The following is a 26,818-nucleotide window of genomic DNA, read 5'->3' on the forward strand; positions in this document are numbered from 1 at the left end:
TCTGTCAGGAGTGTCCTCCCTAACTCCTTTTGCCTAAAGTTAATATTAACATGAGCCTATACTTCTAGACAGGTCTTGTGCCCTGATAGAGCAGTTGGCATTCCAGAATCTCCCTGGGGACGCTTCCTTTACTGCTCCAGCCCGAATCATGCCACCTGCCTTTGAGGGCTTGACCAGCTCTCCTGCCCCCAGCTTAGCACCTGCTTCTGATTGATTGATTGATTATTGGAGTTCAGTTTGCCAACATATAGCATAACACCCAGTGCTCATCCCATCAGGTGCCCCCCTCAGTGCCCATTACCCAGTCACCCCCATCCCCCGCCAACCTCCCTTTCTACCACCCCTTGTTCGTTTCCCAGAGTTAGGAGTCTCTCATGTTCTGTCTCCCTTTCTGGTATTTCCCACTCATTTTTTCTCCTTTCCCCTTTATTCCCTTTCACTATTTTTTATATTCCCCAAATGAATGAGAACATATAATGTTTGTCCTTCTCCGATTGACTTATTTTACTCAGCATAATACCCTCCAGTTCCATCCACGTCGAAGCAGATGGTGGGTATTTGTCGTTTCTAATGGCTGAGTAATATTCCATTGTATACATAGACCACATCTTCTTTATCCATTCATCTTTCGATGGACACCTGAGGCTCCTTCCACAGTTTGGCTATTGTTAGCACCTGCTTCTGTGACATCCCTACTTTTTGGGTCCTGCCTCCTCTGATGTGAATGTGTGGGACAGAGTCCTGGGCCTGGCCTGGAATTTAGTAACTGTGTGACATTGTGCAGTTCAGTGATCTGTGAACCTCAGTTCCATTATTTGTAGACTGAGCCCATCCCTTTGGGTTGCTGTGAGGATTACAGAAGGAAGTGGGTGAGCGAGGGCTTCATAAAGTACATGTACATGTTATATATATTGGTACACAGTAGATACTGGTGGTAATTATTGTGGACATTGAGCTAAATGCTTGTGTGGGGGGTGGGAGGGGCAGGTCTCCTTGATAATCCCACTCTTCCTTTCCTGTAGCTGCCATAGGTCCTTCCTCATAGAGGGTGGGAGGACCTCTCACAGGACCCCTCCTGCTAGATTCCAAGCATGCCTCTCCTCTTGCCTTCCCTCACTGGACCCCTGGCAGAGTCTCTGCTCCCAGCTGAGTGTGGAGATGCAGTTTCAGGCCTTGATGTATATATTCCTTACTTGGGGCTGCTGTAACAAAATGCCACAATTATGGTGGCTTAAAACAACAGAAATGGATTCTTCACAGTTCTGGAGGCCAGAAGTCTGAAATCAAGGGTTAGTAGGTCTGTGCTCCCTCCAGAGGCACAAGTGTGGAGGTTCCTTGTTGCTTCCAGCTTCTGGTAGTTCCAGGTGTTCCTTTGACTTGGGGCCACATGACTCCATTTTGTCTTAACTCTACACTCTGTGGGTCTTTTATAGGGACACTCATCATTGGATTTAGGGCCCACCTGGGTGGTAATCTAGGGTGATTTCATCTTGCGATCCTAAGGTAATTGTATGTGCAAAGACCTGTTTTCCAAGTCAGGTAACTTTCGCAGGCTCCTGGATGTGGACATATTTTTTTTTTGGGCGGGGGGGGGGGTGGCTACCATTTAACCTGCTATAGGGTGTGGGTTGCCCTCCCCTGGGAGCTCCTGATGGCAGCTTAGTGAGGTCCGGAAGCTCTGCCAGCACCTGCTTATCCCTCCATATTTGGATGTCATTCAAGTGTGGTTGTAGGGGTGTGAGTGTGTGTGTGTGTGTGCAAGGGGCAGGGTGTTACAGGTGCAGGGCCAGGAGAGACTGGTTCAGTGTAGCCTGTCCTGAGGGAGCAGGGTGTGCTCTTCCTATTCTTGCTGCCATGGGGCCTGCTACAGCAGGGGCCCAGAGGAGGTGGTTTATAAATACTTAGTGGTCAGTGCTTAATAAATATCCATAATAGGTGATGATGAATCTTCAGTGATTAATCTAGCCTTGAGAATGTGGCATTGAGCAAAAAAAGCCCAGCATTTTCTTGGAGAATTTTCATAAGAGCTTTCTGCAAGTAAATAGGCAACAAAAAGCCAACTATTTTTAATAAAATGATACACGCTTATTATAAAAAATTTGATCAATTGTAAAGTACAGAGAAATTAGGGAAAAAAGCCCTAATAATAATCGTACCATCCAGACATATTCCTTCTTAGCATTTGCAAAGCATCCAGTCATCTTAGCATCATACAGAGACATAAATATATGGGATCTCACTCTTTGTAATAAAAAGAGTTAAATTTGATTTTACTTGCATTTAACCAGTGAGGGGAAAAAAAACCAAGCAGCTCAGAAGGAATTGCTGAAGTTTAGGTAAATGTTTCCTCTCTGTAAAAGATATTAATTTCTAGAAGAGTCCTCTAAAGATGAGGCAAAAGATTAAAAAAAAAATGACAAACCTTTGAGAGTAGAACCATTGTTATTATTTTGCTAAATTATTTCAACTTAATAACATAGTGGTTAGCTCCTTAGAGGGGAGTGGTGTGGCCTATGAACTCGGCTCCTGAGCAGGCATGACACAGTCCTTTGGAAGGGAACTGCCAGGCCATGCCTTAAGCAGGAGGCTGGGTTGGCAGGGTCTTCTTCACAGAGGGAGCCCTCGGAACCCCCTGGCTGAGTTACACATTGAAATTGAGCCCGTTTCAGGAGGGAATTGGGTTTGTTAGCAAATGATGTGGGCTGAGCTGATTTGATTTGGCAGTAGGATGAAGAAGTTTCTGAAATGTCAGATGTTAACATGATGGCTGGCTGACTCTAACTGGAGAGCCAGGAGTGAGGGGTGGGTGGCTGGGTGGCGTCATCTGCTGTGGAAGAGGAAGAGAGGGGGATGAAGGAGAAAGGACAAAGGATGTGTAGGGAGGGGAGAAGAGGCAAGGAGAGAGCAGGAGGCGAGAAGCTGGAGAAGGGCTGGGAGGGGATGGGAGAGGTGAGGTGAAGGGGCTGGGTTTTTCCATTGTGGGCCTGGCCCCAGGTTGCCCTCACATAGGCTTCTTTTGAACAACATGATGTTAAAAGATTCATTTCAGTGTTACTAGGAGGGATGTGCTCTCTCCAATGACTGTTTTCCTCATATCCACCTGGCTCCTGAAGGCTGGGCTTAAGACCTGTGCCAGACACCATACTGTTGTTTCTAGAGCATTCTCTTCCCATGGGCTAGTCCTAGCGGGTGGCCTGGGCTCAGAGGAGACCTGAATTGCATCTCACCTCAGAGTTGTGGTGGGGATCAGGATGATTCTGAGAATCTAGCTGGATTCTATGAATCCACCTATGGTTGCCTGTCCAGATGGAGTTTGGGGCAGCATTTTGAGTGTCCCTTTGGGGTAGTGATTCTGTGGTCAGGAGAGTTAGGTCATGTAAAATAGGAAGCAGGAGCTGCAGCTTATTTATCGGTCTCCTCATGCTTGGTGAACCCTTATTGAACTGAGAAGAGACGATCTCCACTCTTTGAGGGTATGATGGCTGCAATGAGACAAAAACCCCAGAAACTACCTCCGAGAGTGACCCAGGATGGGACATATCCTCCACTAAAGAGTCCAGTGGTCCCTGCTTGGGCATAGAGACAAAGACAGCCTGAGTAAGCTCAGGCATTAAATCCCGGCATGATGCTCTCTCAGTCACTTCCCCATGAGGGAATGGATCCTGGTGTCTGGGAGCCCCAGAGTGAATCCTTCAAACATCAACATAGTGAAGCAGAAAGTAGGTTAGGAACCATCTGGGGAGCCGGTAGCAAAGTATCAAAATAAAAGTTTAGGCTGTGAATATACGCCACAGAGCAGTTCAGTTTTGTGGAGCAGGGAGAGGTTATCCCGCCAGAGGGGCACATTATTCAGCCTATGGCAAGGTTAGGCCACCTCTGTGGTTCAGTGGGAGACACTGGGCTTTGTTAGACTTGAGTTTCTCATCTGTAAGATGGAGGATTTTTATCCATTCCTAAGGAAACCCTAGAAACCGCCTCCCCCCCACCCCACTAAGTCTTCCTCTTACAGGGTTCCATGGTCCTGTGGCTGATTCTTTGTCTGCCTGATTTCATTGCTTTGTAAGTGCATGACCAATTATATAATTTCAAATGTCTTCCCCAGACCATGGGTTTTAAAGGGTAGGCATGTTGTATGTCCCTAACCTTTTCCACAGAGAAAAGAAGGCCACACAACATGCACATTGTCAGTCTAGAGCTGAGATGTGACCTTGATTCTGTTACCTTAGGTCAGTAACTTGCTGATCCCCCACCCAGGTGGAAGTATTACCCTTTGTCAAAGGCAAAAAAAGTGACATATGTAGGCTTCCCCGCCCTTACTTGGAGTTTTCCAGTGTTTCATGAAAGGAGGTAACCATTGCCTGCCTCCAGACACACATTGTCCTCTTCCTCCCGTTTAACCTACTTCCTCCCATCAGAGTGGTCTGCTGTGCAGCCTGTGGGCCTGGGATCATTTGGGGGTGAGGGAGGGAAGACAGGAGCTTCATTATGTTGAGACTGGCTGCACTTAGATAACCCTCCCCAGGTGACCTGCCTGGCACAGAAAGTCCCCCCATCTTGGTCTCCCCGGGTCAGATAGCGTTGCCTAGCTACGGGGCAGCCAGCAAAGCTCTGGCGGGGAGAGTAAACAGGCACACATGTTTAAAACTCAATATCACCGGGTGTGCAAACACCCTGGCAGGGCCTTCCAGCTCATTGATAATCTCTAAATCTCCTTGATGCATGAGTGTGGGGGATGCTCTGCACCAAGACCCAGATGGTCTTTCCTGGGAATTACCTATCAGCTATTGTGAGGGACAGGGAGGGGGTGGGTGACAACCTCAGCCCTGTGAGGACTATCACCCTGGTCAACTGGGCTAGATTCCTGAGAGACCCTAGGGCAAGCCTGGACTCCTCAGCAGGATGGGGCTTCAAGGAGAGGAACTAGTCTTATCCATTCTGGAGCATCTGGCTTCAGCCCTGCCAAGTTCAGGGCTCTGGGGCCATGGGTCCAGATTCTGCCTTGGACTGCAGAGAGATCATTATGGTGGGGGAGGACCCCTGTGGACTGTGGGTCCACAGAAGTGGAAAGAGACAGATCATATTGGGGCCTTTTGCTCTAGTCTGGGCAGAAAGTTGGAAGGGGCTTGAAACTGGAGGTGGCATGGCAGTGGAGATGGAGAGAAATGGGTGGATTTGAGTTACGTTGAAGAGGTTGAAACAATAGGATATGTTATTAGACTGGACAGGGAAGGCATCTAGATATCTAATTGTCCTAGATGAGATTTAAGCAATAGGTGGACTTTGGTCCCACTTTTCTGAGATGGAAAAGGCTTGGAAAGGTTCTGGGATGAAGATCACAGGTTCTGTGTTGGACATGCTGAGTTTGAGATATTCATGAGGCAGCAAAGCAGAAAAACCACATATGCATTTGGAAGTGATAATTTGGAGGTTCAAGGAGAGGTCTAGGTTGGAGACATTTATGTGAGGAGTCAACCTAGAGATGGCATTAAATCCAGGGGGACAGATAGGAAGCTTGGGAAGACAGCAGAGATAGAGATGAGAAAAGGGCCCAGGCTGAGCCTTGAAGATGTCCACAGAGGAGGTTTCCAGAGGAGGAGGAATCTGTGAGGAGGAGCCTGTGAGGGAGGGCTGAGGGAACACCAGGAGAGAAACACTCCTAGGAAGCCCAAGGAGGGTAATGTTGAAGTGGGGAGTGGTGCTGAGAGATGAGGTAGAGCAAGAGTTCTTGGGTTTGGCAACATGGAGGTCATTGGTGACCTTGCAAAGAGTAGTTTCAGGGGAGTTACGGGGCTAGATTGATTAGCAACGGAGACAGGAAGACTGTATCACTTATGGTGTAGAGAATGCCACAGAGCTGACCAGAGTGGCCAAGTGCAGCTGGAGGTGGGGTGTCTTATGTATATGGTCAGACTGTCCTGGTAGCTGGGATCCCCATCACCCCCATTACTGTCCTGCCCCAAGAAAGTAGTGGGCTCCTTTTGCAATCAGGGCGGCCTGTCTCCTAGGGCAGAACAGATCCAGGCTGCCTGGCGGTGCTGTGAGAGGATGGCTCAAAGGGTGACTGCCCAGGCCAAGCCTCACATGTTCAGCCAAAGTCACAAATGGACCTTCCTTCTTCAGGAGAAATGTCCTGTCCTTTAGGCCTGGGAGAACAGGGTCATGATTTCACCTCCTGGCAGCCCTTTCAGACTGGTCACTCCCAGGGCTCCAGTTTACCCCTCCCTCTGGACAGTCATGTGGCCAAAGGAACTCCCAGTTTAGTGAAAATGGGGCTGTGCCTTGGGGTTAGGGCATATCACTTGCCTTTGGGGATCTGGAAGGGTCCTGAAAGTGTGTCTGGGTGTGTAAAAGGCCAGACAGAGCTGTCTTTAGATAGATTTTTGTCAGTCACCTGTCTCCATCTTGTGTATCTGCATCACAGGGAGTGACTTGGAGTGCAGCTGTGGGTGTGGACTTTCTGTAGGGCTCCCAGGCTCCCTTGTGACCTGTACCATCAACACCAGCCTGTCACCTGGGGCCAGGGTTGCAGGGGTCTGGGGCTCTGTGACCAGTGCATCAACTGCAAAGTCATCTAGGCAGACCCAGGGAGTCTGGGTCCCCACCACTGTGTCCACTGCCTGCTTCACTACTCAGGTACTCCTGGAGACATCCATAGGGGAGATCAGGCCTCAGTGGGAGCCGTGGCAGGGTCCTTAAATGCATCTGCTGCTGGGTCCCATGTTTCCCGCATGGCATACTCATGTGCTCTGTCAAGCCTGCCCTGCCTATAGCCTCAGTGTGAGGTCTGGAAGGTGGGCACAAGCCCTCTGAGCCAGGCGTCCATACCGCTTCCGACACATCCCCTGGATGCACACCTCCTTTGTTGTCTGCCTGTTTTTGAGGAAGAGACCGGACCGCTGGGCAGGCAAATTAGAAACAGCAGGAGAAACAACTGTTTATTGTAGGAGGGCATGTGCAGCTGGGGGATGGTCCTCACCCTGGGGGACTGCAAACCTGCCAGGGGCGGGTGTGTGTGTGTGTGTGTGTGTGTGTGTGTGTGTGTATGTAAGTGTGAATGTTTAGGTTGTTTTTTGTTGAAGTTCCCTTGTGAGGCGTGTCTTTGGGGGTGGGTGCTGCAGGACTCTGCAGGGGGGATGTATTAGTAGCTGAATGCTGTCCCCCACCAGGACAGTGGGGCCTGGGCTGGGCAGCCCAGCAGTACCACTCCAAGTCTCACGAGGACCTGTGTTTGCCCCTGCACTCCCATTCATCAGCCTCAGCTGGCAAAAGTGGGCGGGGCAACCATGCAACTTGACATATGGTTTATGGGAAAGAGCTGTTCAGTGTCAACGTCCCCATGTGCTTGTACATGTGTAATTAGGCTGTTGGAGCTCCAGGCCTGTTAGAATCACTCGGGACGAAGCATTTATTTAGGTAATCATTAACTGGAAGATGGGGAAGGGAAAGAACATGCAATTTGCAGATGTCCCCTTCCTGCAGGTTAGCCACTGGTAAAACCTTCAGCACGTAGAGAGGTGGGGGCTGGCATCCCCCCAGCCTTCCTACTGCCTTCTCCCTCTGGGGAGGGGACTTTTGGGTTCTCTAGGGGCCGCCAGGGCTGAGGTGTGATGACTCTGATGGCATCTCTCAGGCACATTGGGAGCATGGTCCTGATGGAGAGGAGGGGAGAGTGGCCCCGGTCTGCTCTGAATGAGTATGGGAGCCGAGGCACAGAGCTAGGAGAGGTCTGTTGAGAAGGTTGGTTGACATGTAGTTATGTCTTGGCTTGTGCTGCCTCCTACTTTAGAAATGTTGTGAGGCTGTGTCCTTCCACTCAGTCTTGCCTAAAGCCTTTGAAGTGAGTTGGGCAGTGAGAATAGAAGTAATCTTTATTTTGGAGAAGAGTGAACTGAGCTCTGGTCACTCATAGCCAAGTGATCGGCAGGATGAGGACCCCCTTTCCTGGTGGTAGCTGGGTATGTTCATGGCTCCCTGAGGTAGTCTAGACTGCTAGTAGGGCAGTGACACTCCCAGGGGAGGGCAGGGGACAGCTCCTGAGATAAAGGAAGGGGAGCAGGGTCTGCTGGGGAGGGTGCCGGTCCCATGTCTGGGCTGGGCTGGGTTCTTTCTGACCAGGCAAACCAGCAGCAACTTCTTCAGCCTCTTTTCTCCCCCAGGCAGGGGGTCAAGGCCAGGACTGGGAGAAGCAGCTAGTTGACAGCAGGATCAGTAGTGCCTGTTTCTTAAAACTTACTTGTTGGAAGACGAGGGGGAGAGGCAGGGTACAGAAGGCTTCGGCTGTGCTCGCTGTAAACCCAGAGTCCAAGTGACGGCATGGCTGCAGTTTCCACTCTCACAGAGCAAGGACAGTGGGCAGGAGGGAGAGGGGAGACAGGGGCAGAGAGAAGGAAGCAGAATGGGAGAGGGGGAGTTGGAGGGTGCCCTGGTTTACGCAGGCAGCTTGCCTGGGGAATGAAGATCACCAAGGAGTGATGGAGGGAGGGAGAGCCATGCCTCTGACACTCAGCTAGCCGCCCCCCCCGCCCCCCCCCACGCCAATTAGATGAAGCTGTGGACATGGGACACTTTGCATTTCAGGGACAAGAAGGCTGGAGGGGAAGCAGAGATTTTCTTGGAGGCCAGCACTGCCCTTTGCTCCTATGCTCCCAGCCTCCGTGTTGCTTTACTTCCTGTTCTTAGCATAGACACCAGCAGAGGGCCGCAGTATGGCCACTGGTGAGACCCAGAGCCAGGCTACCCTCATACTTTCCTGACTGCGAGTTTTTGTTGCATTGCTGCCCAGCACCCTCCTGCAGGCCTCTGACCTGATAACCCCATGAGGTTTACTGAGCTGTTTCTCTGTAAGCCTGGAAGTTTCAGGCACAGACTGGGTGGGATCCAGAAGCTCTGCAGCCGGGCACCCCAAAGCCTGGCTTGGAGAGCCTCTACTGGGTAGACTCCATGGTTCCTTCATCAGTCTTGGGCTGGGAACAAGTGTCACACCCTTGTTCCAAGATAGGGACGTCTTGGAAGTGGGAACCTCGGTTGTTTCCTAGAAAACGGGGCTGGACTGCCTCAGGCAGTGCCTGTTGCAAACTACCCACAGGGTCTCCTGGCCTTGGTCATAGTCCCTCATAGCATTAGTCTTCCACCATTCATTTCATGTTCATAGTTTAGTTGGGACAGTGCTTTACAGCTTATGAAGCATTTTCTTGAGTGCTTCTTGTTCTCACAACTACGCTGGAAGGGAAGAGTTCTCTCCTCCACTTTATAGATGAGAAAATTGAATCTTAGAGAGGTATGTGTAGCACTCCCTTTAGCCAGCTGGTAAGACACAAACTTGAGGCTTGTGATTTCAAGTTCAGTATTCTTTCTACTACCCCAAGAAATAATTACTGAGTACGAATAATTACCGAGTAGCTACTACCGTATTTCATTGCTTCTAAGATACACATTTTCCCCTCTCATTTAACATCTTTGAAGGGCTACATCTCACTAGCAATACATGCCCCGGTTTGTCACTGGTGGTGTTTTTGCTTTGTTATAATGTGATATATAAAATAATATGTATCTTGTGTGGAGGTAGTTCTAGATTTGATGAAATCTGGTGTGTGTAGACTTAGCTTCTGCCTGCCAGGAGTTTTTATTAATCTATTTATTTAATTAAAATTAAAATTAATTCTTTTTTTTTTTTAATTTATTTATGATAGTCACACACAGAGAGAGAGAGAGAGAGAGAGAGAGTCAGAGACACAGGCAGAGAGAGAAGCAGGCTCCATGCACCGGGAGCCTGACGTGGGATTCGATCCCAGGTCTCCAGGATCGCGCCCTGGGCCAAAGGCAGGCGCTAAACCGCTGCGCCACCCAGGGATCCCTAAAATTAATTCTTTAAACATTTATTTGTTCATGAGAGACACAGAGACAGGCAGAAACATAGGCAGAGGGAGAAGCAGGCTCCCTGCAAGAAGCCCGATGTGGGACTTGATCCCTGACCCCTGGGATCATGCCCTGAGCTAAAAGTAGTTGCTCAACTGCTGAGCCACCCAAGTGTCCCTAAATTAAAATTTTTAAAAAGATTTTTTATTTATTCATTTGAGGGAGCGAGTGAGAGACCGTGAGCATGATGAAGGAGGAGGATCAGAAACAGAGAAGCAGGCTGCCCGCTGAGTAGGGAGCCTGATTTGGGGCTTGATCCCAGTACCTCAAGATCATGATGTGAGCCAAAGACAGATGCTTAACCAGTTGAGCCACCCAGGTGTCCCTGGAATTTTTAATCTAGAGGAAAGATCAGATAGTCCTAGCCATTAAGAGGAAACAGAATATGGTATGTACCCAAATCAAGTCAAGTGCCCTGGAAATTCTGGCTGCAGGGTTTCAGAAAGATTTTAAGGAAGGACAGGTGGGATTTGGAGCCAAGCAGCCTGCCCCTTGTGTACCCACCAGCTGATCCAGACAATGCTCCCAGGCTCTGTTAGTGTGGCGTTTCCCAACTTGGACTCTGAAGGCTGTATTTGTCTTGCCAGTGCTGTCCTGTGGACCTCGTTTTGAATCTGTCAGCCTCAGTTTCCACAAATGTAGAGTGGGATTAAAAATAGTAACTGCCTCATAGGTGGTCATGAAGATCAGAGTCAAGAGTTCCCATATAATGGGAACTCAATAAATGTCAGCTGCTCCCATCATGAAATTAGTCGTAAATCTGACCGATTTAGAGTTGAGAGACAGTTGCTATCTTTGTGTTAGGCACACACACATTTGTCATCTCATTTCGTCTTCAGACACACCCAGGATGGTGGAGGGGGGGATTGCTCTTCCAGTTTTACAGGTGGAGAAAATGGGGTCCAAGGTCACACAGCTGGCTGGTGGCTGAGCTGGGAGTTGGATGCTGGTCTGCCTGATTCCCACTTGGTGTTCTTTTTACTGGACCACAGCTGCTGGTGAGAAATTCCAGTAGAGAAGGAAACCCTGCAGATCCAGGTGAACTTGCTACAGGCAGGATGTTTTATAATCAAATTATTACCGTTGGGCATCCTTAATCGTGGGCTTTCTGGTAGAGAAGGAAGAGAGATCTCATTTCCGAGGCACAGGAGGCTAATTTGACAGAGAGGAGATTTGACCACTCCCAGTGGTCCGTGGGCAGTTTTGTCCACCAGAATGGCTGTTCGACTCCCTGGCCCTCATTCCTTCTTCTGTGCATGGCTGGCCTCAGGACTGATGATCTCAGCCTGTGGGCCCACCTGGCCTGCCCACTTTGGAGAGGCTGCCAGTGCCAGGGTATGGTCCTGTTGCCACAGTTGCTCAGGACTCTGCCAGGGGCTGTGAGCCTCCTTCCCACCCTCTAGAATTTACCAAAGGCTGATACACTGCTCTTTTTCCCGTGCTTTGCCCCTTCTTGCTCTCCATTTTCTCCACTCATCCCCTCTTTCACGGGGAACACTTGGCTCTGCTCCTAACAGGCTGTGGGACCCTAAGCAGGTCAGTTAGCCTCTCTGGACTTTGTTTCCCACCTTCTCCCCAACTGAATTATCATAAGGGTCAAATGAGAGGTAGTGGGAATGAATCCTAGGCCTGGAGATTAGCTCCTGCTCTACCAACGTGGATCCTTAGATGCTGGACTTGATTTTCTTGTAGCTCTGTGGCCTTACCTGCAACATGGGGACAGTAACCCCTTTTTGGAAAGTCTTTCCTTTGTAGCATAGCCATTGCCCACTCTTCTGTGCATCCATGCAGGCACTGGCTTATCCCCATTACTGTTTCTCTTTTCGAGTTGTAATTATTTACCTATCTGGTTGTCTTAGTCACTAGATGGAAGTCAGTTCCTTTATTTAGTTATTCATTCAGCAAGTATTTATTGAACACCTATGTGCCAGGTGCTGAGGTTACAGATGAAGTGGAGGGAACAAAAAAGAAATTATAATACAGAGAGAGAGAACAATTCCATAGGGCATGTGCAAGATGCTGTGGCAGCATCATGGGGGGTGGGGGTGCGGGGTGGAGGCCTGAAAGGCTTCCTAGAGGAGGTGATGTGTAAGCTAAGGCCTAAAGAGCAAGTAGGAATCAACCAAATAAAGGGAAGTGGGTATGAGAGGGACTGGGGCTCAAGCCAGAGGGTATCAGTCAGTTGCCTGTCTCCTTCCTAGCTGTAGTTGCCTCTGAATGCATTCCTGTGCAGAGGCAGGGGGTTGGGCCACAGGGCTTCCTGGGCCCTGAGGTGCCATGGCAGGGGGTCGCAGAAGTATTTTGGATGTGCTGCCTGCAGGAGGGAGCCTGGCAGAGTCGGGGCTCAGCTAAATGACTGATTGGCTCTGAGCAGGAATGCAGATGAGCCAGAAGCAGGGGTGGGAGGGAACAGGGAAGATAATTGAGGACACAGGAGCCTTACTCTGGGTACCTTTCCCCAGGGACAGGGAGGCTGGTTTTCTGTTAGAATTTTAAGAGTCAGGAGGGACATTGTCCTGCCTTCTCTGCAGCCAGGGATCCCCCTAGCACATGGCATTTACAACTGTGTGCAGTGGCACAGTTTACAACCTAGAGCTCTGCCCTTCTCCCTCCACCTTTATGACTTCCAGTGTCATTTCCAGCCCCCCGAGATGGACCCATGCCAAGGCCTCTCTGACCTCAATTGAGCTGTGCCCTCCTTCAGCCCCTGGGGACATTTCCTGGCCTTTGTCCACCCATGGATGCTTTTGGGTACTCTGGAGCTCAAGCAGTAGCACGATAGGGCTGGGCTGAGGAGAGTTGTTGGGCCATGTGCCTGGTGGTGGGCGGGATCAGAGGATGGAAGGAAGAGACAAGGTTGGCTTCTTGGTGGGGCTGAGCAGGTGGTGGGGTACTTTTCATGCCACCAACTAAAAGGCTGAGAGTCTCCACTGGACACAGTATATACACCATATCCTGTTCTAAAACATCTCGCAAAGTGGGTCATATGTCTCCATTTTACAGACAACAGAAACTAAGGCCCAGAGGCCGAGGAACCAGCTCATACACCTTGTAAGCACTAGAGCCACGAGTTGAAACCTTGTCTACTATTAAGTGTGGGGACTCTTTCCACCACACCATACTGCCTTCTGGTGTACTCAGTCCTTTTCTTCTGAGCCTCCTTCCCTTTCTGCCCAGAGCTGGAATGGGATCGACGGTTGTAGATGGATGGTGAATGTGTTGTATTTATTAGTGTTGGAAAGAGACTCTGAGACCCAAGTGAGCCCTGGGCCGAGCTTGGGGACCTGGCTCCTTACTCCCCACACTTGCACTCTTGTTAATGGCATAGCACTCTGGTGCCTCTGGACCCTGAGTTGTGGAGGTCACGTTTGTCTCTCCAAGCCATTTGCTTTATTTATTTTTAATTTTTCTTATGGGATAGCCATAAGACAAGAGGACTATTCTCTTTAAAAGCATTTTTAAACAAATTTTTTTTTTAAAACCAAAGTAATACATGTAATGATTCTTAAAAAAACTAAGCTGTTACTGAAAGAAAGCACTTCGCTATGCTTCTGCCCTCCTATAAGCCCCACTTGGAAAGGAGCCACTTCCCACTCTTTCAGGTGTTTCTTCAAACCTTTGAGTAGGACTGTTGAGGATCTGTGAGGTCCATGTGAATGCCTTTAAAGATGCGGGCACCTGCTTACTTGTTTTGTTCTTATTCTCCTTATATATAGAGCTTTCCAGTTCACAGATGGGAACATTGAGGCCCCCAGCACACGAGGTCCTGCCTTCATCCCACATGGCAGGCCAGCAGCATTAAGAGCTCATGCTAGGATGGAAGACGGGAATGCTCCCTGCACCCTTTCCTATGCCCCCAAGTGGGTCTCCTCATACACCCTGCTGGCATGGTGCCTCTCCCCTGGGAGAGGGGACACCTTGCCCTTATGACACATGACCACCAGCCCTGGGTTCCTAGGACAACAGCACTGGCGAAGGAGGGGGTCAAAGGTCAGGGCTAGTCAATGTGGAATAACAGCTCCGGGCGGACACCCAAATCCTGCAGTTCCTTGTTTGATCTTAAGGAAGTTGTCCAACGTCAGCAGCAGCCCAGCAGCTGTGGTGGTAGCAGCAACAGCTACAGTGGTCCTCAGGGAGGCAGAGCCCTCCTGCCCCCCGACCTGCAGGGGAGGGCACTGGTGGAAGATGATGGATTTCTTAAAGAACCTTTTGGTGAGTGTCCCTGGGCCGTGGAGGAGTGTCCAGGCCCTGCTGTCCCACCTGTGGGTGGGTGGGGAGGAGCCAGAGGCTCTTCCCCTGTGGCCTGCCAAGGAGCTCCTGTGGCTCTGGACCTACTATGGGGCAGAGGAGCCACCTATCACTCAGGGACCGGGGTGGGGGTAGGGGCTATGTGTGTGGAGGGGATTGTGGGAGGTCATGGGGCAGAGTTGAGGACAAGAGCCTTTCCTCCGTGGCCTGGAGATCTGGAACAGGGTCCGGTATAGGGCCAGGCAGAGGTCATAACTGACAAGGCTTTTTGGCCCTGTGCGGGAGCTGGAGGGGCTCCACAGCCAGCCGCAGGCCGTGTTTCAGGTGGGCGCGCCCTGCGACAGAGGGCCAGGGAGGGAGGGTGGAGGGACTCTGTAGCTGGGCTTCTGCCTGGCCGTGGACACTTGGAGCTGGCCAAGCCTGCCTTGGAGGGCCAGCCCTCTCTCCCTCTTGTGGGGTGGTGCCCTGAATGGCCCTGGCAGGGGCTCTGCTCCTGTCACAGAGCCTCAGAGCTGTGCGGTTAGTGTGTACTTGAGAGCAGTGTGTGTGGGATATTCCAGGCTAGCCAGGAGAGTCAGGGTCCTTTCCTGCCAAGCCAGATTATTCTTGGAGGCTCTGTGGATCCCCTAGTTCAGCTGTGCCAGGCCCTTTGTCCCCTCCTAGGGAACATGGGGGGGGGGTCTAGGTTGACTGGGAGAGGTTGGGACTGCTGGACCCCTTGTCACTCACAGACCTGTCTGCTGTAGGCTGAGGTGGGCGCTGTTCTTTGGTGTCTTCCATCTCCTTGGCTTGGCCTCCTTTCTCTAGGGGGGCTGAGGGTGACAGTTTAGGGATGAGTGTGGGCAGTGGTAGGACACTTATTTGGGGGTGGGGGTAAGGAGTCCCCCAAATTTTAGGCTTCGCTGCTCCAGGACACAGGGTGAGTCTGGTGACCCTGTTACTAAACCAAAATGGCCTGACCCTTGCCCTGGACCTTGGCAAGAGTGTGGAGTGGTATGTTGGAGAGTTTTAAGTTGGGTACTGATGTCATTTGCTTCACTTTTCAGAAAGACCATGTGGCTGTCATATGGGGAGCTGATGAGGGAGGTGCAGTATGGAGGCCAAGAGCCTGGCGAGGAGGCTACTGCATGGTCCTGATGAGGGACAGTGAGATACAGTGGAGGCAGGACAGCTGCTGAGAAGTGCTCAGACTTGGGATATGTTTTGACAGTGGACCCTACAGGATTGGGGGTGGGGAATGAGGGATAAAGAATCCAATGATGACGACTCTGGGGCTTTGTCCTGAGCATTAGGATGGGTACAGGCTTTTGAGGAAAAACATTAATGAGAGTTCTTTTGGCCTTGTGAAGTCTGAGATGCCCATCAGACATGGTGTGAGATGTGGAGTTGGCTAACCCAGATATATCTGGACTTCCATCAGGGTTCTGCCTTTATTGAGTGTGTTTACTCTGGGTGGGCTGCTTAACCACTCAGTTCCCCCACCCTCTCACCCCCTCCCTGGACACTTGTGAGGCTTATGTTGTGGCATTTGCGAAGTGCCTAATTCATTGCCTGGTGCATCACGGGTGCCAACAGAGGATACTTCGGGGCTTTCTAAAACTTTGCTTATGTCATCTCGTTTTCCAGCTCAGGGACATTCATGGACTTCCTACTGTCCAGGGCATAGTATGGGCTGATTTGGCTCATAGATGTGTTTTGTTTGGTCCACATAGAGATTTCTAAAACTTTGAGTTGGTTATCAGTGTGTAAAATTGGGAGAGTTCATATGCAAATTTGGATTTCCGGCTTATCTTAAAAAATTGAAAACTCTTATAACACCAAGTTTGCATTTCTGCTGGTAGCCTGGCTAGACACCAGCCGCAGGGGTACATGCTCTGCAGCTCAACATTATTTTACTTTGTTGATGTTGTTGAGATGAAATTTATAGAACATAAAGGTAATAATCATTTTAAAGTGAACAATCCAGTGCATTTAGTATGTTCTTATTGTTTTGCAAGCACTGCCTGTTTAGTTTTACAGTATTTTCATTACTCCCAAATGAAACCCCCTTGTGCAGTTACTCTCCATTTCCTCTCCCACCAGCCCCTGGAAAAAATGAGGTTGCTTTCTGTCTCTCTGGATTTATCAATTCTGGAATTCTGGATATTTGAGAGACATGGAACCATACAGTATGTGACCTTTTGTATCTGGCACCTTTCACTTATCTCAATGTTTTTGAGGTTTGTTTGCATTGTAGCAGTGCTTCATTCCTTTTTGTGACTGAATGATACTCCACCCTATGGAAATGCTTATCTGCTCATCTGTCTGTTGGTGGGCATTGGGATTGTTTTCAGCTTTTGGCCTGTGTGAATGGTGTTGCTGCTGTTCACTGTACAAGTGAGCAACTTTTGTGTAGAAGTATATGTCAGTTACCTGTTTTCAGTCCTTTTTGGTCTATACCTGGGGTAGAATTTCTGGGCCATGAGGTAACACCAGTATGTTTAGCTTTTTTTTTTTTTTTTTTTAAAAGACTTTATCTATCTATTTGAGAGAGAACGTGAGCAAGCACGATCAGGGGGAAGGGCAGAGGGATAAGCAGAGTCCCCTGAAAGCCAGGACCCTGAGACTGTGACCTGAGCCAAAGTCAGACACTTAACTGACTGAGCCACCCAGGTGCCCCTATGTTTAACCTTTGGAGGAATCACCAAATTGTTTTCTACAGCGGTTGCATCATTTTACATTACTCCCAGCAGTGCATAAGCATTCCAGTTTCTTTTCATACTCACTAACACCTGTTAATTTCTCTCTATATTTTTTCATGATAGTCTGCCAAGTAGGTGGGAAGTGGTATCTCACTGTGGTTTTGATCTACATTTTTCCCAGTGATGTTGAGCATCTTTTCATGTGATATGGTCCATTGTATATCCTCTTTGGAGAAATGTCAATTCAAGTTCTTTACCTCTTGTTAAATTGGGTTATTTGTCTTTTTAAGTTACGAGTTTGTTTTTTTTTAATAGATATTCTGGATACTAGGCTCTTATTGGATGTATGATTTGCAAATATTTTCCTCCCATTCTGTTGATGTCTTTTGACTTTTATAATGTTGCTTTGAGTTAATTTTTGTATATGTTATGAAGTGTAGAGTCCAACTTTATTCTTTTGTATGTGGGTATCCAGTGTTTCCAGTATCATTTGTTGAAAAGACTATTCTTTCCCCATTGAGTGATCTTGGCACCCTTGTTCAAAGTCAGTTGACCATAAATGTATGGGTTTATCTCTGGACTATAATTCTATTCCACTGCTCTATGTGGCTATCCTATATCAGTGCCACACTGCTTTGATCACTGTAACTTTGTAGTAAGTTTTGAGATTGGGAAGTGTTAGTTCTTTTCAGGAATATTCTGGCTGATGCTCATCAAGAAAAATAGAAAAAGGACCCAAATAAGAAATGAAAGAGGAGAAATAACAACTAACAGCACAGAAATAGAAATAATTATAAGAGCATACTGCAAAAAATTATGTCAGGGGTGCCTGGGTGGCTCAGTTGGTTAAGCCTCTGACTTTTGGTTTTTGCTCAGGTCATGGTCTCAGGGTTGTGAGATTGAACCCCACATGGGGCTTCACACTCAGAGTGAAGTCTGCTTCTCCTCCTTCTGCCCTTCCCTCCTGCCCCAACTCATTAGCATGGTGGGGGAGGGGGAGAGGGAGAAGCGGACTCCCTGCAGAGCAGGGAGCCTGAAATGGGGCTCCATCCCAGGACCCTGGGATCATGACCTGAGCCAAAGGCAGATGCTTAAGATAGAGCCACCCAGGTGTCCCTAAATAAACAAAATCTTAAAAAAAATATGTCAATAAACTGGACAACCTAGAAGATACGAATAAATTCCTAAAATATACAATCTTCCAAAACTGAAGCAGGAAAAATGGAAAATCTGAACAGACCAATTACAAGTAATGAAATTGAATTAGTAATCAAAAAACTATCTAAAAATAAAAGTCCAAGGTGAGATGGATTTACAGGTGAATTTTACAAAATACTTAAAGAAGAGTTAATACTTATTCTCCTCAAACTATTCAAAAAAATAAAAATACAAGAGGAAGGAAAGCTCCCAATACATTCTAGAAGACCAGCATTACCCTGATGCCAAAGCCAGCCAAAGACACCACAGGAAAACCGTAAGCCAATATCCCTAATGAAATCAGATACAAAAATTCTCAACAAAATATTAGCAAACCACACACAACAATACATTAAAAGGATCATTAACCACAATCAAGTGGGATTTAATCTGGAGATGCAAGGATAGTTCAGTATTCACAAACTAATGTGATATGCCACTTCAACAAAAGGATACAAATCATAAATTATTTCAATAAATAAGGAAAGATATTTGACAAAATTCAGCATCCATTCATGATAAAAGAAACTCTCAAAAGTGGGGGTTAGAGAGACCATACCTCAAAATAGTAAAGAAATACGAAAAATCCACAGCTGACATCATGCTTTATGGTGAAAAACTAAGAGCTTTTCCTGTATGGTTAGGAATAAGACAATGATGTCCACTCTTGACATTTTTACTCAGCATTGTGCTGGAAGTTTGAGCCATAGTAATCAGACAAGAGAAAGAAATAAGAGGTATCCAAACTGGTGAAGAAGAAATTAAACTACCACTATTTGCAGATGACATGGTATTATACATAGAAAATCCTAGAGTCTGCCAAAAGACTACAAGAAGTAATGAATGAATGCAGTAAAGTCATGGGATAAAAAGTTAATACTCAGAAATTGGTAGCATTTCTATATACTAATAACAAAGTAGCAGAAAGGGAAATTAAGAAAACAATTCTGTTTACAACTGAATCAAAATAATGAAATACCTGGAAATAAACTTAACCAAGAAGGTGAAGGACCTGTGCTCTGAAAGCTAGTATTTTAAGTTTTAACTATTTTATTATTTTAAATATTATTAAAGGTGACACAAACAAATGGAAAGATATTCTATGCTCATGGATTGGAAGAACCAGTATTATTAAAATGTACATATTACCCAAAGCAATCTGCAGATTCAATGCAGTCCCTATCAAAATACCAAATAACATTTTCACAAAACTAGAACAAATAATGCTAAAACTTGTATGGAACCAGAAAAGACCCCAAATAGCCAAAGCAATCTTGAAAAAGAAGAACAAAACAGATTTCAAGATTTACTATAGAGCTGTGGTAATCAAAACAATATGGTACTGTCACGAACATAGACACTTAGTTCAATGGAACAGAGTAGAGAGCCCCAAAATAAACCCACAGTTTTATGGTCAATTAATCTATGACAAAGAAGGCAAGAATATACAATGGAGAAAAGACAGTCTTTTCAATGAGTAGTGTTAGGAAAACTGGACAGCTACATGTAAAAGAATGAAATTGGATCACTTCCTTACACCACATACAATAATAAACTGAAAATGGATGAAAGACCTAAATGTGAGACCTGAGATCATAAAAATCCTAGAGGAGGACAGAGACAGTAATTTCTCTGATATCAGCCATAGCAACATTTTTTTTTAAAAGATAAATCTCCTAAGACAAAACAAAAGCAAAAATAAACTGTTGGGACTATATTGAAACAAAAAAACTTTCGCACAGCAGAGGAAATCATCAACAAAACAAAGTTTACTGAATGGGAGAAGATATTTGCAAATGATGTGTCTGATAAGGAGTTAATATCCAAAAGAACTTACGCAACTCAACACCAAAAACAAGCAAGCAAATAAAAACAAAACCCACCCCAAATGAACAGTCTGATTAAAAAATGGGCAGAAGACCTGAATAGACACTTCTCCAAAGAAGACATACAGATGGCCAACAGATACGTGAAAAGATGCTCAACATCACTCATCATCAGGGAAATACAAATTAAAACAATGAAATGACAATGACAATGAAATGTCACTTCACACCTGTCAGAATGGCTAAAATAAAAAACACAACTAACAAGTGTTGGTAAGGATGAAGGAAAAAGGAATCCTTGTATACTGTCGGTGTGTGAAATTGGTGTAGTCACTGTGGAAAACAGTATGGAAGTTCCTCAAAAAATTAAAAATAGATTTATCATATGATCCAGTAATTCCACTACTAGGCATTTACCCAAAGAATATAAAAACACTAATTTGAAAAGATATATACACTCCTAGGTTTATTGCAGCATTATTTACAGTGGCCAAGATATGGAAGTAGGGTGTTATTAATAGACAAATGGATAAGGAAGATGTGGTGTATATATATATACAATGGAATATTATGTAGCCATAAAAAGGATGATTTGTGCCATTTGAGGCAACAAGGTGGGACTTAGAGGGTATTATGCTAAGTGAAATAAGTCAGACTGAGAATGACAAATACCATATGATTTTACTCATAGAGGGACTCTTAAAAAACCCAAATGAGGGGCATCTGGGTGGCTCAGTCGGTTAAGCATCTGCCTTCAGTTCAGGTCATGATCCTAGGATCATTGGATCAAGTCCTGAGTCGGGCTCCCCAGTCAGCATCAGGCTCTCCACTTAGTGGGGAACCTGCTTCTCTCCCCATCTGCATGCTCTCTCTCAAATAAAATCTTAAAAAAAAAAAAAACCCAAATGAATAAACAAAGAGCAGAGTCAGACTTATGAATTCATAGAGCAAACTGATGGTTGCTATCAGTTTGGGGAAGGAGTTGGAGGATTGGTCAAAATGAGTGAAGGGGAATGAGAGATAGAGGCTTCCAGTTATGGAATGAGTAACTCATGGGAATAAAAGGCACAGAGTATGGCATAGAGTCAATGACATTGTAATAGTGATGTATTGGGACAGATGGTAGCGACACTTGGGAGTGTAGCGAGATATATAGTCAAATCACTGTTGTACACTTGGAACTAATGTAACATTGGTGTGTTAACTATACTGAAATTAAAGAAAAAAAGAAAGAAAGATTGTTTTGGCTGAATGTTTTCCCTTGAGTTTCCAGATCAACTTTAGGATCAGCTTTTCAGTTTCTACAAAGAATCCAACTGGGATTCTAATAGGGGTTGCATTCCAGATTGCTTTGTGGGGAGTATTGCCATCCTAAGAATTCTATGTCTGCCAACCCATGAACAAGGGATGTCATGCTATTTTTTTTACATCTTCTTTAGTTTCTTTTATCACTGTTTTGTAGATTTCAGTATACAAGTGTTTTACCTCCTTGGTTAAATTATACTAGATTTTTAAAAATGCCGTTGCAAATGAAATGGGTTTCTTAATTTTCTTTTTAGATTTTTCATTCATGTATAGAAACAACTGATATTTGTTTGTTGATCTTATAGTCTGCAGTTTTACTGACATCCTTTATAAGCTTTAGTTGTATGTGTGTGTGTATCCTTTGGGTTTTCCTTTTTCTTTCCTTTTTAAAAAATATTTTGTTTATTTATTAGAGAGCAAGAGAGTGCGAGTGCACAAGCAGGGTAGGGGCAGAGGCAGAGGGAGAGAGAGAATCCCAAGCAGACTCCATGCTGAGCACAGAGCCCAACATGGAGCTCCATCTAATGACCCTGCTATTATGACCTGAGTTGAAATCAAGAGTCAGGTGCTTAACCTACTGAACCATCCAGGCCACCCCTGGGTTTTCCTATATTGGATCATGTCATCTACATTTAGAGTTTTATTTCTTCCTTTCCAATTTGGATATCTTTTATTTCTTTCTCTTTCATAATTGCTTTGGCTAGAATTTTCAGCACATTGAACAGTAGTGGTGGGAATGGGTGTCGTTGTTTGGTTCCCGATCTTTTTCAGTATGCTTTCAGTGTCATTGAGCATGATTTGGGTTTAAAAAAAAAAAAAAAAAAGCCCTTTATCATATTGAGGAAGTTCCTTTCTACGTTTAGTTTTCTGTGTGTTTTTATTATTGGATTCTGTTAAGTGCTTTTTCTCAATTAGTTGAGATGATCATCTGTTTTTTTCCCTTCATTCTATTAATGTGAAGTATTACATTGATTTTCTTATGTTGAAGCAACCATACACCCCTGGGATAAATTCTACGTGGTCATGGCTTATGGCTTGCTGTCCAGTTTGGTTTGCTAGTTATTTTGTTGAGGATTTTGCTTCTGTATCCCTCAAAGACATTGGTCTATAGATTTCTTCCCTCATTTTTTTTTTTTGTGTGTGGTTTTGATAATGCTGGCCTTATAGAATGAGCTGGGAAGTGTTCCCTCCCCTTCTGTATCCTGAAAGAGTTTATGAAGGATCAATGGTAATTCTTGAAATGCTTTATGCAGAATTTACCATGATGCCTTCTGACACTGGACTTTTCTTTGTTGGGAGGTTTTTGATTATTGAGTCAATTTCTATTTATCGCTTCACTCTTATGTTACTTGACTGATATCTGTAGTCATTTGCATTTTTGAATCCTGTCAGAGATTTAAATGGAATTCTGCCTAATTTTTAAGACGTCCTATAAAAACCTGTCCATCTTCCCATTACTCCTGACACTCTGCTCTGTTCCATCTCTGCTCTGGCCAGGTTGACCTCTTTCCGGCAACACCTGTCTTAAATACAGTTAATTCTACAGGTTAGTAAAGTTTTCAGTGTGGTCCCTAGACCAGGAGTATGGTATTGCCCATGAATTTGTTAGAAATGGAGATTCTCTGGCTAAGAATCAGAAACTTAGGGTGGGAGGTGGCTAGAAACCTGTTTTTCAACAAGCCCTCCAGGTGGTTCTGCTGAATCATCATTGCCATTAGAAAATAAAGAGCCCTGTGGGCTCCTGGCCCAAGTTGACATAGCAGTTGAAGCAGTTCCTCCAGATGCTGGTGGCAGAGAGACTGTGTCCAGTGTGAGTTAGTGGGATTGGGACCACAGAAGGGAGAGAGGAGCAAGGAGGTGGGATGGGAGAAGAGGGGAAGGAGGCTTGCTTGGAACAAAACGTCTGTGTATCTGGATGCAACCTCCTGGAGGCACCTGTTGGGGTTGGGGTTGGCTATCCGGGGTGAGGGGGTGCGGTCTGTGGCCAAGGAGCAGACAGTGCTTACTAGCAGAAACATTAGCCTGTGCAGCCTAGACTCCCAAGCCTAAGACTCCGCCTCCACTCCTGTTTCATTCTCAGCTTGCTTGGCCTAGAAATCAGTCAGTCATTCAGCAGGTGTTTCTTGAGCATCTCCTATGTGCCAGGCAATTCTAGGCCCAAGGACATAGCAGTGAACAAATTAAAGAGCCTGCCTGTGAGGACCTCTTGTTCTAGTTAACTATTCTTTCCTTCTTGTGGGGAACAGTCCCAGTGTTTTCTGCAGGTCTCAGCAGCCAGGCTGGTGGCCAGCCGGCCCCCTCATCCTGCCTGCACGGTGGATGGGGACCTCCAGGCCAGCAGCAGGGTTAGGGCAATGCAGCTTGCGCTGTGGTGAGGTGGCCATGGGACACATTGGTCTGGCTCTCAATCGAGTATGTGCTTGGGATTCCTAGCTCTCCCAACTCTCCGAAAATCTCTTCACAAAACTTTTGCGGTGTCTTCCTTGCCTATGGAGACAAGAAACTTGTCCTGTTTTCCTCCTCACCTAGTGCTGCCCAGCCCCCATCTCCATTGCATTTTCCTGGGGCCTGTGCAGGGTGGAAGATATCTTATCCTCTGTCCTTGTCTTGTTTTAGTGTTTCTTGTTGCTGTTGACATATACCTCCCCTCTCACCCCATTGTTGGGTCCTAGATTCAGATAGGCATTTGCTACTGCACATGAGCATGTTCCGTGTTGGGTGCTGTGCCAGGCTCTGCAAACTGGCTCATGTTACCCCACCACAGCCCCACTCTAAGGCGCAGATGCTCGGACAGTACTGTCCTGTGCTGTGAGCAGTGGTTGTGAGGTATCTCCTGGGCAGGGCGGATAGAAAGGCTGTTCATATGTAAACACAGCCCGTCTCCAGGAGGGGAGGAAAGGAGCTCAGACCTAGGGCAGGTTGCCTAGCATAGACCTGTGGGCAGCAGGTGGCTGGCAGTGGAGGTCCCTCTCCAATTAGGGTCAGGAAAGAAGAGGAGGGAGAGGGGCCAATGCTCATGGGGGTCTCTCAAGCTGAGATGTAACTGGAGGGAAAAAACAGATGGCTGCTTGTCTGCAGGGAAAGGCCATGTCCATGTGCAGAGCTGCTGTGGACCAGAGGGAGGTAGGGATGGTGAGATGGGTGGCGGGGGCCCCCCTACACTCGAACACACTGTGTTCTTTCCTGGCTGCTGCTTTGTCGCCTGGGCAGGGGCCTGGCACCAGAGCGCATAGGTAGGGGCTTCAGGGCAATTTCTGGAGACTGGCTTTGCAGGTCCTGTCCCATTCACTTCTGTTCCTCCTGCTTTGGACCTCCTGCATTCTACCCACAAGGACTCGCTTTGCCCTTCTGAAGGAAGATCAGATGGTTTCTATATTGGGAAGTGGAGAGGACAGCTTTGAACCCAAACCAAACACTGGGGCCCAGCCTGTGATTTCCTTGGCTGAGCACTGGCTCTTGGTGATTATCTCAGCCTACTTGAGTGGCTGTTAAAGTGGAGCCCAAGGGGAAATGCTGGCTGTGGCTCAGATTTGGGTGGCAGCAGTTGTTGCTAATAATAAATTGGATAGCTGAGCGGACACTGCTATTGATGAGGAGGCTGAATTACCTTTCTCTGTGAAAATCCAGTGCCTGGCTTCCTGACAGAGGGGGATTCCCTTCCTAAGGATGCCACAGATAGGACTTCATTCTGGCCTGGGGCCTCTGGGATGGTGCTGGTGAGTCAGTGAGCATTTATTGAATGTGTTCTGTGTGCCCTTAGCTGTGTGACACAATCACAGGGGGGTGTGAATGAGGGTAGGTCTGAGTGGCCGCAGCTGCTGTTCCAGGTTGGCCTGAGTCACCCTGCTTCTGGGTGGAAAAAGAGACTTGCTCTTTGCCAAGGCTGGAACTGTCCTGTTGGAAAGTTCGATGAGTCACCGAGAAGTGGGGCCGGCACCGCCGAGGCCAAGTTGCCACTGTTCTTTGCTCCTGGGTGCTGTCCGCCCAGTGCATTACTCAGAGCTGAGGATGGATCTCAGCCCTTTCAGCTCCCAACCTGTGTTAGTTAGCTCCAGCATCTTCACTTAGGAAACACACACCTGTTTTCAACAGTAGTCTAAACACACTGCCTCTGGGAAGATAGTTTCAAGAAAGCTGTCTTCTAAATCAGGAACTATCCTAAAGCTTCCGGACCATCTCCCTCAGGACGAAGCTTACTTGCAGAATGTGCTTTCTAATAGCAAATAGCAACTACCAGAAGGCACTGGCCAGGTACTTCTTGTCCATGTTCTCACTTCTTCCTCATGTGAGTCCTGAAAGTCCTGAAAGGCAGGGCTGATGCTGCTTTCACGTGAGGGAATTAGGAGAGTTGGAGTAACGTGCCTCATGCCACGCAGCTGGGCAGGAACAGGCTGGCCGCTTCCTAGACCTGGCTCTGACCACTGGATTCTGTTGCCTCCTGCATCCATCTTTCTGCTGCACACAAACATCTGTAGCTCTCTGTGGCCTTCCAGATTAAGCCTGGACTCCTGATATATGGAGTCTCTCAGGCTCAGAACTCAGGGCCCCTTCCCTGTCTGATCTTCAGGATGTTGACCCAGAAGCCCTGTCAGTTTGATTCCCTCACTGTTTGTTGAACACACATCATGCTTCTCCATCTTTCCACTTTGTCCACACAGTAACCATTGCCTCTAATGGCCTCTTCCCCCTCTCTATCAAAGTGATTTCTGGGGGTGCTTGGGTGGCTCAGTCGGTTAAAGTGTCTGTCTTTGACTCAGGTCATGATCTTGGGGTCCTGGAATGGAGTCCCACACTGGGCTCCCTGCTCAGTGGGGATTCCGCTTCTCACTCTTCCTCTGCCAGTCCTCCTGCTTGTGTTCTCTGGCGTTCTTTATCTTTCTGTCAAATAAATAAAATCTTTTAAAAACACACAAAAAACAAACTTCTCCTTTAAGGTAAGGTGGGATCCCACCTCTTGCAAGAAGCCTTCCTTGATGTGGTGGTGTTAAAATGTGTCCACACATTTAAAAAAAAAAATTATTTATTTAGTCGAGAGAGAGACAGAGACACAGGCAGAGGAAGAAGCAGGCACCATGCAGGGAGCCCGATGTGGGACTTGATCCTGGGTCCCCAGAATCACACCCTGAGCTAAAGGTGGCGCTAAACCACTGAGCTACCCAGGCTGCCCTCCACACGTTTTTTTGATACTTCCCTGCTCAAGAGGTGGGAACTAATCCCCCTCCCCTTGTGTGGGGGCTGATTGTGGACACTGGCTTCTAATGAAGAGAACAAAGGGGAAATGATGGTGTGCAATTTCACAGACTAGGTCATAAAAGGTACTATAGCTTTGTGTCTTGAATCACTCACTCTGAGGGTGGGGGGTTACCTGCAGTATTTTGAGGATATTCGAGCAGGCTATGGACCATGTGATGAGGAATGGGGGCCTCCTGCCAGGAGCCTTGTGAGTTAGTGTCCCTTGTTAGAAGCAGATGCCCCAGCCCCAATTAAGTCTTCAGATGGTGCAGCCCTTGCTCATATCCTGACAGCAACCACCTGAGAAACTCTGAGTTAGAACCATCCGACTAAGCTACTTCTCAATTCCTGAACCAAAGAAATTTTGTCACTGAGTTTTGGAGTCATTTGTTACACAGCAATAGAGAAGAACTA

General features: G+C 47.0%; 1 protein-coding gene across 9 annotated transcripts in view; it reads left to right on the top strand.

The window, feature by feature from the left end:
• The window catches only part of RAP1GAP2 (RAP1 GTPase activating protein 2), a 222,545-nt gene that overhangs the window by 130,851 nt on the left and 64,876 nt on the right, over positions 1–26,818 (top strand). The window contains exon 1 of one of the 9 annotated variants that reach the window (XM_035721458.2): positions 13,999–14,127. The exons of the other annotated variants lie outside the window; for them this stretch is intronic. Coding sequence (XP_035577351.1) covers positions 14,101–14,127 — 27 coding nt within the window. The 5' untranslated portion in view covers positions 13,999–14,100. Of the gene's footprint in view, positions 1–13,998; positions 14,128–26,818 lie in introns of those variants that run through there. 9 annotated transcript variants of the gene reach the window in all.

The sequence above is a fragment of the Canis lupus genome, chromosome 9 (genome assembly GCF_003254725.2).
Source record: "Canis lupus dingo isolate Sandy chromosome 9, ASM325472v2, whole genome shotgun sequence".
Classification (NCBI taxonomy): domain Eukaryota; kingdom Metazoa; phylum Chordata; class Mammalia; order Carnivora; family Canidae; genus Canis; species Canis lupus.